General features: G+C 38.7%; 1 protein-coding gene and 1 long non-coding RNA gene across 3 annotated transcripts in view; one reads left to right on the top strand and one right to left on the bottom strand.

Moving 5' to 3' along the window:
- Nucleotides 1-1,451, top strand: part of LOC123380118 — a 27,281-nt gene extending 25,830 nt beyond the window's left edge. For both annotated transcript variants that reach the window (XR_006585470.1, XR_006585469.1), the window contains exon 2: nucleotides 650-1,451. This is a non-coding gene — a long non-coding RNA (uncharacterized LOC123380118). The remainder of the gene's footprint in view (nucleotides 1-649) is intronic.
- Nucleotides 390-12,034, bottom strand: DBR1 (debranching RNA lariats 1). The gene is made up of 8 exons (XM_011286137.4): nucleotides 11,693-12,034; nucleotides 10,962-11,086; nucleotides 9,531-9,611; nucleotides 7,286-7,371; nucleotides 5,268-5,492; nucleotides 2,385-2,465; nucleotides 1,991-2,136; nucleotides 390-1,269 (listed from the first exon to the last, which is right to left on the bottom strand). Exons 1-8 carry the CDS (start codon nucleotides 11,887-11,889, stop codon nucleotides 576-578), a joined length of 1,635 nt encoding a protein of 544 aa, XP_011284439.1. The 5' UTR covers nucleotides 11,890-12,034; the 3' UTR covers nucleotides 390-575.

Raw genomic sequence — 12,034 nt, 5'->3', positions numbered from 1 at the left:
TAAATGTAAAACTTTATATTTACCAATGTTTAGTATTTAAAGTAATTTATTTCCTGAAACCTTACCTACCACCTTCAATTTCAATTATATTTGACAGACATTAAGAGCAGACCAGGGAAAATATTTATAATCAATAAAATGAAAGCATACAAAATCGTACATGCAACAATGACTTTGCAAAACAAAATATAAAGATGCCATATTTTATACACAAAAATATTCACAGTGGTAGTAACTCCTCAAAGGTAGAAATTCCGGTCTTACTCATCTTTATAGTGCCATTTTACAGAAAAGTGCCTGGTACAGAGTAGGTATCCCGTGAGTGTTTCCTGAAAATAATGAAAGTGAATGGTATACGTCTTCAAAAAAAAAAAAGGTACTCAATCAAGTAAATATATAAAATTTTAATATTTTTATCTGAAATATACAAAGGACTAAAGACAAAGTCAATACCTAACTAAAATTCTCTCATGTAACTTCATTATTACAAAGTTAAGTCTTGAGTGTCAAAAATCCAACTCTAAAAATATGGTCTTAAAAATCACATATCTACATATAATACTAAGTAAATTGTCTTATGCTGCATCGTCATCATCCACTGCAGCATAGATGGCTTGATTCCTCCTCTTAATTTTCTTTCTTTGTTCAGGTTCATGTTCGTCACTCAGCCTCTTCAGGGGCAACTCGGTTAAGTCCTTTCCATCCTCCGACTCCAGAGCCTCACCAGGCTTCCCCTCTCTGCCATCTGGGGAACCCAATGTATCATCAGAAGATACAGTCATGGAACCTGGCAAGATCCTGACATCAGAGAAGCTTGCAGAGAAGTCAGAAGCTTGATCAGAAGAAGGCTCTACAGACGGTGTGTTCATGTCACTGTGTGTACTTACGATACTATCCTCATCCTCCTCTTCTTCATCTAGCATTATTTCATCTGGATTAATAGAGGACAGGGCAGACGTGTCTGTGTTATATTCACTACGGTCTTCACCAGAGTCATTACTCTCCAGGTCCTCCTGTTCTTCATATTCACCACACAAGTGATGTTCTTCCTTGGCCTTCTGCAGCCTGACGTTTATGTCAGTGATGCCAAGCTGGGCACAAAATTCAGTAGTTTGAGGATTGATCCTATGCACCAACTGCATTTGTGTCTGTGGCCTGCTAGGGTCATAACAAGCAGCTGTTACGCTGAAGTTACATGGAACTCTGAGGTCATGATTCAGTATTTCCAATACTTTGTTCATAGCTTCTTCTGTTGCACTATAATCCCACCTACAAAAGTCCAAAACAATAGCTTTTTACATTTTATCAGCCTCAGACAACAAATGGTAAGATCTAACTGTGGACTTCAGGTGTAAGGATAAAATCTAAACCACATATAAAAATTCCGTTTAATAAAATTACAGTTAATTTACCAAAGGACCATTTTGAAATAAAAACAATTCTTAGAAAAAGCTCTTCTTGGGGTGCCTGGGTGGCTTAGTTGGTTAAGCATCCAAATCTTGGTTTTAGCTCCAGTCACAATCTCATGGTTCATGAGTTCGAGTCCCATGTCATCGGGCTCTGTGCTGACAGCTTGGGATTCTCTCACTCTTCTTCTCTCTGCCCCTACCCCATTCTCACTTGCAGTCTCTCTCTCTCTCTCTCTCTCAAAATAAATAAATAAAATTTTAAAAAAAGAAAAAAGAAAAAGCTGTTCTTAACTCACACTCTAAAATAAGCATTAGTTACTTTAATGTGTGAACCAAATCATCACCACATTATAGTTTTACACACGCTTTATGTGCTAATTTGGGTTGGTACTCAATAGCCCATTTTCTTACATCCCTTAGATGGAAAATTTGTAGTTTTCCATACCAGTCAGTAACCCTTGAATTATTCTGACACTCATTTAACAATAATTCCCTTGATTTAAGAAAAAAAAAAAAAAAGGTGGAGGGAACAAAAAATCGTGCATGCACCAGAGAGAGCAAACCCCAAATGTCAGACTTACCTTGTATGCAGGCCGTTATTTTCAGGCATATTCCATAGGCGCCCCGTCACATTAATAAGATCATCAGTAGCCCTTAGAACAGTGAGCCACTCAATATCATACTCTAAGTACTCAGAAGCACTGGGGTCATGGTCTATTTCTATTACCTATAGGAAGAAATTGATAATTTTAAGAAAAACATTTCTATTTTTAATATGCTAAGAATTTCAGTATAACAATAAAATTTAAAAGGAATTTAATTTAGTAGCTTAAAAACACTAATGTAACGTATTCCAAAATTCTCACAATACATAAATTATAAAGAGCACAAATAAATTCTGAAGGGAAAATTAATTTTTTTTTAATCATTGGAAGAGCAAAACTATATTGCAAAGTTATTTCATTTTCTTTTTACCTGAAGAAAGTCTCTATGTGGTAAGCATTTGTCCAAGGCTAAAAATTTTGTTGCTTTGGCCGTCTGTTCTTTATCCTTGGCCTACAAATATGAACCATAATTTTAAAAAGAATGTTAAAAATTTTTTTTTAATGTTTACTTATTTTTGAGAGAGAGACAGACAGAGTATGAGCAGATAAGGAGCAGAGAGAGAGGGAGACACATAATCCAAAGCAGGCTCCAGGCTATGAGCTGACAGCACAGAACCCTACACAGGGCTCGAACCCGCGAGCCATGAGATCATGACCTGAGCCAAAGTTGGCCACTTAACTGACTGAGCCACCCAGGCAGCCCCAGAAAGAATGTTAAATCATCACAGTAATTCATACACAGAATAGGATGGAAAACAATCTTTATTAAACATACCCCTAAGTTATGTGTCAAAGCAACAACTGTCACTTTTCCAAAATAAGTTAGTTCTGCAACCACTTGTGTAATAACGGGCAATGCCCTTAAACTCTCTGGGCTTCAACTTCCTTACAAAAGTCAAAGCAGACACTAATGCTGATGATAATGCCAGTGCTAAATCAAAGTATATAACACAAAGGCTAAGATAACAGAAGAGCTGAAAAGTAATCTGGCAGAGCTAAAACTATATAACTTTTAAAAGAAATTATAAGGAAAAATCTTTATAAACTTGGGTTAGGCAAAGATTTCTTAGATACAACACCAAAAGTGACGGGATACATTCACAGAATGAAATATTATTCAACAATAAAAATGAAAGAAATACTAATACTTGCTACATGAGTGAACCTCAAAAACACACAAACAAAAGAAACCACGTGCCAATGAGCATAGACTTTGATCCCACTTATATAAATTTCAAAGAGGGCAAATCCACAGAGACACAGAGCAGATTAGTGCCTGGGGCTGAGAGCGGGAACAAGGACTGACAGCAAACAGCACAGCAAACAGGCACAAGACATCTTTTGGGGTGCTGGAAATGTTCTACAACTGGGCTCTGTGCTGTTTGCTCTGGAAACCTCTGGAACTCTGGATATATGCTAAAACTCACTGAATTGTACATTTAAATAGATGAATTTTATGACATGTAAATTATATTCCAAGTAAGCTATTTTGTAAAAACTGAATTGCAGAAAAGAAACATGGGCAGGGGGTGATGGACCACAACATGAAGGTCATATTGGATGAAGTACAAAAGTGACTCACTGAGAACAGTAAGGCCCACGGAGGAAAAAGGACAGGAAGCAGCTATGGGACACCCTGCTGTAGGCCAGGTTTCAGCCCAATGGTGGTGATGGACTGAGAGGTGAAGGCACAGAGAGTGCAGGCAGATCTTGGCAGTGGGGCAGTTCTGAGAGAAAAGGTGATCTTTGGTGTTGGTAAAGGGGCTGAAAGAGACCACTGGCAAAGGCAGTCGAGGTTGAGGAGCTAATTAAAAGGGACTGAACATATTCATTCAGAGATAGAACTCCCTGAGGCTGACAACCCAAGATGGAATGGGGGAAAAGAACCAAAGCCGATGGTTCAGTAAAAATCCAGGCCCTAGGATTTTGAGCGTGTCATGAGCCCTAGGGCATGTCATGAGCCCTAGGAGATGGGAGAGAATAACAAAGATGTAGAAAAGGTGACTGATCTGAATGGATAACCTGGACATTTAAAGAGGATGATCACCTTGGCAGTGGTCCAAAGGAAGAGAAAAGGAGTAACCTTGCCTCTTTCTCCCAATGAAACTGGGGAGTGAGGATAAGCCCACAACAGAAAGGGCCCACAGGAATGTTTCCAAACAGAATTTTCCAAACTGTACTTGAAGAACATCATTAAAGTGCACTTCCACCACAGAAAAGAGTATGGTCAAGTTCAAGCAGCACTGCACCCCACACTCCACTCACTCTTGGAGAAAGACAACGCCCATCAGCACATTAAAGACTCTCAGGAATTCTATAGAAGACTTCGAGAAGGAATTTCTAACCTTGTTAACCCAGCGTTTTCTAAATGTTTTCCCTATGGAATACTTTAGGTGGAAAGTCAGTCAGAATGGGAGGGGAAAAGAATAAACAACTGATCTCCATAAAAGCCTAAGTTGAAGTCCATTTATTCTCTACCTTTCATCAAGCACTATCACCCATGCAGCTACCCAAGGAAAATTCTGGAAGTCCCCCTCTGTCACCAAATCCTGATGATTCTGCCTCCAAAATCTCTCTGGAGATCGCGTTCTCTGTGTTCCCTCCCTGCCACAGGCTAGAACCTCATCTTATGCTTAAATAGCCTCTCTGCCTCCCATTTTACATTACTATGATCCATACACAAAAATGCTACCAAACTAATCTTTCTAAAATCAAAGTCTGGTTTCACTACTCCCCAACTTTCCCCATTACCTTCTGGTTAAAACCCAAACTCCAGAACATGGCCCAGCAGGCAGTTAGGATGTCCTTCCAGCCTCATCTCTCCCTTCGCCTCAGCTACAGGGACTGCTGCAGCCCCCAGCGCGCCACGCATTCAGACCTCTAGCCTTGGCACACACTGGGCTCCCTACCTACACGGCCCTCATATTCTACTGCTTCCTGGCACAACCAATTCCTTTGGAAAACCTTCTCAATCTCTTCATCTCTGTGTCTACATCCCCAATTCACCAGAGTCTGGTGTAGGCACTTCCACAGCATCATGGCACTTTTCATCACAAACTTATTACTATCATTAATCACTAATAATAATACTTATTGCCTGCTTGTCTCTTCCCTGCCCCATGGATATGGAGTTACTCGCAAAAGCAAAGTTATCTTTGAGTTCTTTCTCTAAATTTACAACTGTGCCAACAGTGCCTTAGCCTACAGATATTTGCTAAGTGTTTGTCAAATCAAAGAATGTTCTGGTTTCTACCTGATGCTGCATCAAGGCTGCAAACTTCACATGAAGGTGTGCGGAAAACCAGTAGGTAGGTTTTAAGTGCTCTAGAAGCTCGGAGGCAGCAGGACTTCCCAATGTGTTATTTTCCACTTCTTGTCGGAAAAAAGATTTAGTCTTGAGAAGTTGCTTCTTATCTCCATAATGATATATGCTTCTTGGCCAATCGTGAGATAAGAATATGTCCATAGGTTGCTTCAGCTTTAATAGAAAAAGAAAGAAAACCCAAAAACAGATTAGCCAAAAGCAATCCCCTACACTTTCTCTCCACCACCACACAATTGTTTAACCGCTTAGATCTTTAGATTTCTATGTAATTCATTCTAAGCAAACTTTATTTAAGAAGGTCACAGAAATACTAAGAAATGCTAAACTCCTCACTCATGTAAGCAAGGAGAAACAGCTTTCTCTCTACCTCACAAATCATCCTTATATTCCATGGCAAGGCAGGTCAACAGAGACATACTTTGATCTAACTGCCAACTAGCCATGGTCTTTAATATAGGGTTTCTGAAATATACAATAACCATTATTCTTGTCACTTTTAGTAAAGGAACTGTTTTAAGATACAGAGAGACACAGATTTCATGAGATCTCTAATGTAAATAATATAGTAAAACCCAAAGATAAATCCCTTCTTTTTTTCTAATGGACTCATAGAGCATACACGTAAAAAATGCTGTTTGCTACATAAATTATACTAGAGGTATTCAAGGTAGCTGGTGTCTTCATGGGGAGGCTACAAAATATACTCCATACATTACACATCCCCAGCACCTTCAAGTAATTGGCAACAAAACTTGGAAAACTAAATTAAAATAATTTATGTGTTGAAGACAATACAAGATAAAGGATACAAATAATCGCTGAATAACCGATTCGGGCAGTAAGTGTGATGAAAATTCAGAGAAGAGTGATGGCTTTAAACTAGAAAACTGATATCTAAGCTGGGTCGTCAAACACTGGTAGGACTGAGATGGGTGAAAGGGAAAAAGGATTCAAGGTAGGGACCTGTTATGAGTAGGACATTCAAGAAACGCCCACGAGCATCCTTAAGCTCCTGCAGAGGCTGTAGGGCATGGTGGGAAGGGTCTGACAGCTTCAGGCGACTCCACCACCTAACTCCTAGGGAATTCCCTGGAAGGCTGCTTACCTATCTGAGCCTTGATCTCTCATCCTTAACGTGACAAAGTTAGAGTAATACTTACTGCACAGAATTGTGTGGCGATTACATGAAATGTCATGGGTGATAACTGCTTAGCCCAGTGTCAGGCATTTAATGGGTTCTCAAACAAAAACCTAGTGTCAGCTACTCTCTAGTTAAGCCAGTGTTCCAATACCACTTTCACAATTTTACCACATTCTCTATCTTCCTTACCATTATTTATTCCCTACTTAATACCATTATTTAAAATGAAATATTCTAGGGCGCCTGGGTGGCTCAGTCGGTTGAGTGTCCGACTTCGGCTCAGGTCATGATCTCACAGTCTGTGAGTTCGAGCCCTGCATCGGGCTCTGTGCTGATGGCTCAGAGCCTGGAGCCTGCTTTGGATTCTGTGTCTCCCTCTCTCTCTGCCCCTCCCCTGTTCATGCTCTGTCTCTCTCTGTCTCAAAATAAATAAAAACATTAAGAAAAAAAAAATTTTAATAAAAAAATTAAAAAAATAAAATAAAATATTCTAATATTTTCTTTAAAGTATCACTTTATTCCAACATATATTCTTTAGCCTTATTCTAAGTAGTAATATACACAGTCATAGATTAAATGTTCTATTTTATTATTACTTCCTAAAATAAATGCATAACATTAGAATAAAAAAAAAATGTTCATCTGTGAACCTCCTAAAAGCAACTCAAGATCCAAACTTTAGAAATACTGAAGTATTCTATACTGAAATATTTCTTGGAAGTGGTATACCAAAATGATCAAAACACATTTTGGTACAGAATGACTTTAATTTTTTCAAGTATGCTGCAATGTAATTTTTACATACCTGTTTTAATTTATAGACTTCAATATTTCTCACATGGTATATACTCCTTATTGTAGCTGGATTATAAGGGGGGCACTCAAAATGACCTTGAATTAAAGAAGAGAAATAAGCTATATTCAACTCCCTTAAATACGGCAAATACAAATAACATACACACACTTTTCCAAAACGGAGGTCTGTCATTACCGTTTTGGTTCTTAAAAATTCTATGAAAACACTGCTCTTAAAAGGCTGGTATTAAAAAAAAAAAAAATGTTGGTGTTTTCTACTAATGAGTGATCACTAACTATAAATCTAAATAATTGAGGGGCTTATGATTTTTTAAATTAAATTATCATTTGGAATACATTGTTTATTCATATAGTTTAAAATTTAAGAGCTATCATCAGAAAGGAATAAAAAGTAACCAGTGATGCCCAGGGCTGGGGTGGGAGCAGGGATTAACTACAAAACTTTTGGGAATACTAGAAATGTTTTAAATCTGGATGGTTGCACAACCCTACATAAATTTACCAAAATCACGACATTGTATACTTACAACAGTATGTAAGTTTTACCTCAACAAAGCTGATAAAACAATGGGAGGCAGGGATCCTCCTATTCCTACTAACTACTAACACTACCTAGAGGCAACTCAAGTTAATCAGGTTTTAGTATTTTATTCCAGGGACATCATCTATGCATTTAATACACAAACTTCTTTATCCTCTCTTTTTTTTTTACACAAATAGCAGCATAGTTGAAACATGTTCTATGCCTTTTTTTTTCACTTAACTTGGAGTTCTTTGTGTATCAGTTACACAGAGTTGCTTTCTTCTACTTTTTTAAAAAATTAGCTTCATAGCATTGCATTGTATAGTTTTATCATGATAGAGTTATGTTAGAGTTAATTACTTCGTACCTTTTGCCATTACAAACAAGGCTGAAATAATAAATGTGTACACATCATCTTGCATGTGTGGAATATATCTGTACATTAAATTCCTGAAGTAGAACTCCTGGTTCAGAGTACTTTTATAATTTCCACAGATTACCAGCTGTCCTCCAAAGAGTGGAGGACAGTTTGCACTCACACCTGCCGTGAAGGAGACAACCTATTTTTGTGCTCCCCTGCCAATAGTTTAGAATCATAGGGAGCAGGGCAGCAGGGAACAGATCTGTGATTTAACAGTTACAGAGGATGTAAGTTTTAGCTGCCAACTTAATTCATAAAATTTTGAAATCAATGTGAACTCAAGCTATTCCTTTAAGATCAATTTTTTCAGATACAATGAAATAAATGAGTACACTGCAATATGCTTCTATAATAGAATACTATTCACAAATTAAAATGAATGTATCAACATGGATTTCAAAAACACATTAAACAATGAAACAAGTTGCACAAATATACACGCAAAATGATACATTCATATGAAATTTAAAACATGCTACGTTGTACACTGTTTAAAGCTGTTACCTATCTGGTAATGACATAATTAAGCAAATAACAAACACCAAATTCAGAAGAGTGACTCGCGGTAAGGAAAGGGAAGGATAAAAGGAGAACAGGACTGAGAACAGATAAACTATGAGCTCTGACTGAATCTGTACTATTTCTTTAAAATCCTGACTGGGGTACCTGGGTGGCTCAGTCCGTTAAGCGTCAGACTCTTGATTTTAGTTCAGGTCGTGATCTCATGGTTGTGAGATCGAGCCCCACATGGATCCTGCTTGAGATTCTCTCTCTCCCTCTCCCTCTGCTCCACCCCTGCTCACACATTCTCTCGCTCTCTCAAAAAATAAATGAAACAAAATAAAATCGTAACTAAAAGTGGCGAAACACTAAGACTTGAAAAAACTAGATGGTGGATACAGAGATAATTTGTTCTAGTACTCTCAAACTTTTCATATGTATAAAATAAAGTAGTCAGTTCAGGGGTGACTTGGCTCAGTCGGTTAAGCATCCGACTTCAGTCAGCACAGGTCATGATCTCGCAGTCCATGGGTTCAAGCCCCACGTCGGACTCTGTACTGACAGCTCAGAACCTGGAGGCTGCTTCAGATTCTGTGTCTCCCTCTCTCTCTGCCACTCCCCAACTCACACTCTGTCTGTCTCAAAAATAAACATACATTAAAAACAATTTTTTTTTTAAGTAGTCAGTTCAGAGAAACAATTCCATGAAAAGGTCAAACTATATATTATGCTTAAGTTAGTCTGACAGATGCAAGTTCTAAAATTTAAAAACAATTCTCAGAACAATACCTTTTCGATAGTCATGAGATTTAAAGATACCAGAGATTCCACCAATCCTTACACCTCGGTATTTTACTACACCAGCCAAACCTGAAAAAGTACGCAGTTAAATAAAATTACCATAGGCAGAAGCAATCTCTTTACTAACTAAAAGAACAGTTTAAAGGCGTAGAACTCCATGCAGTCCTAAAATTATTTGAAAATTAAAATATCAAGATGAAGTTACTATTTCACATAGCAATATGCCAACAATATAAGAGGCAGACTAGGGATGAAAGGCCTAGAAGCAGATCAGGGAAGATACTAAGCAGAAACGAAGGGCCAATGAGATTAGGTATGTTAAGAGAAAAATAGACATAATTTGGTACTTAGTCAAATATTACAGTGGGCTGGCAGGGAAATAAGGAAAAGTGTCCTATGATGGATTTATAGGTTATACATCTGAAAGTCAACAGGTATAAAGTATCAATAACCTGCAGTTTCTATATTTTATTTCTGATTGATCATCTTCAAACATCTTTTCACAATATTACAGTTGTCAAAAGAACAATCAGTAATGAAGTAGATAAATTATATTTCTGAAGTTATCATGTCATCATTAGAGCTGAAAACATTTAAGCGAAGAAAAGAATGGACTAAATAGTCTAACAGGACTAAAATTGAACCTGAATCTAATCCGGTTGTAAATCTAAACACAGATTACAGGTAATGCAGAGGATAAAAGGAACACGTTAAACAATATAAGAAATTCCAATCAGCTAAATCCAGAACACAGGAAATTCTACAAGAAAAAGTTCCCATTTTCTTCAACAAATAACAAGCATGGGTAGGGGAGAAAAGGGACACTTACAGCCTAAGAGACTTCAGAATCATGACAAGCAAATGAAATGTGCAGGCCTCATTTGGATTCTATTTGAACAAGTCAAACAAAGTAAAACAAACATCTTTGTGATAATCACAGAAATCTGAACATGAACTAAGCAATAAATAATGAGGAATTACAGTTACTTAAGTAAAAGTTTAGAGGGGAGTGGGGTTGAAATAAGGATAGCAGAATAATAGTTGTTGAAACTGGTTAACACGTACACAGATTCATTATACCATTCTCTATTCTTCGGTATGTTTAACAATTTCCACCATAATAAGTTTGAGTTTTCTCAATCAACAGAAAGAGTAAGAAAAAATAAAGGCATTGCGAACAGTACATAAGGCCTTTGCATTTTTTACTATGTTTTATTATCTATATTGCTTAAAATACTAGAAGCATGGACATATTTTCATAATTACCTAAATTAACCATTCTAATTAAAGTTTCATGATTAACTATTTAAATTAAGAGACATTTCGCAAACACCATATATCTCAAGATGCTGCCTGTTATACAAATCCTGACAGGCGCTTCCATTACAAACAAAGCAAGAAATTACCCAGAACACATACCTAAATAATAAATGTTTGGCGCTACCCAGCCACCATAGGGTAACTCTTGCAAATGATTTGAGGCTTCATGGTTTCCCCCAATGAAAATTGTGAGAACTGGGGCCTTTTTTTCACCGGAGTAATACCTAGAACACAAGAGTAAAGTTGTCAGTTGGCATAGCAGAAATCAAGCATGGAGAAAAGCAATTAGGCATGCCCATGCAATCGGGCATAGCAGAAAAGCAAAATAAGGCCCAAAGGAGATATTTGAGCTCATTATAAAACATTAAAAAGCTCTTTCTAAGTGAATTGCCTGTACTTGTTCTTAAGAATGAAGGTCTGCCACCTTGGGTTTAAAGCCAGTGTACGCTCAATGAACTTTGTCAGTTAGCTTCTAGAACGCGGACGAGCACAGAGCAGGCGTCCAATAAAAACTCTTGCATCAGTAAATAGACTAGTCCCAGAGTCCTATCAAGTGCAAGGTAGATTACCCTGTCAGCTTCTTCCTCCAGGTTTTCCCCTCAGGCTTCGATCCCTTCCGAAACAGATAAGACAGGTGAAAGGAAAAGAGAAAAGTGACATTTACGAAGCACCAGTTCCTAGACACAGCGTGAACAAAGAAGGTAAGTAAGGGAGACAGTGAGTCAGTGGCAGGGGGAATTCGAATCCAGTCCGGGTTCTCTCCCACTCACTCACTGCCGGCTAGTCACGCCTCGCACCGCTGGGTCTGAGGCCCGGACCTCGCTGCTCACCTGTAGAAGGTCTGCATGTGGCGGTACTTGGGCGGCACGGCCATGCAACGCAGGTCGGCCTCGTTGCGCACCGCCTGGAAGTCGCCGCAGCACAGCAAAAGGTCTATCGGCCCGGGGCCGCGCTTCTCCGCCAGCGCCAGCGTCTCATAGATCTTGTCCAGCTCGCCGTGGCAGCAGCCGGCCACAGCCACCCGCATCCTGCCGGCCGGAGACGGGGAGCGCTGCCCGCAAGCCCCTAGACCAGACCCAGCCTAGGCCGGCGAGCAAGCAGCAGACCGATCGCTCAGCTCCCGCCAACACTAACTGAGCACACGCCTCGCAGAGATGCCTGAAATAGAACCC

This window comes from Felis catus, chromosome C2, assembly GCF_018350175.1.
Source record: "Felis catus isolate Fca126 chromosome C2, F.catus_Fca126_mat1.0, whole genome shotgun sequence".
NCBI lineage: Eukaryota > Metazoa > Chordata > Mammalia > Carnivora > Felidae > Felis > Felis catus.
The sequence above is the reverse complement of the archived record's forward strand: the minus strand, read 5'-3'. Positions and strand labels throughout refer to the sequence as shown.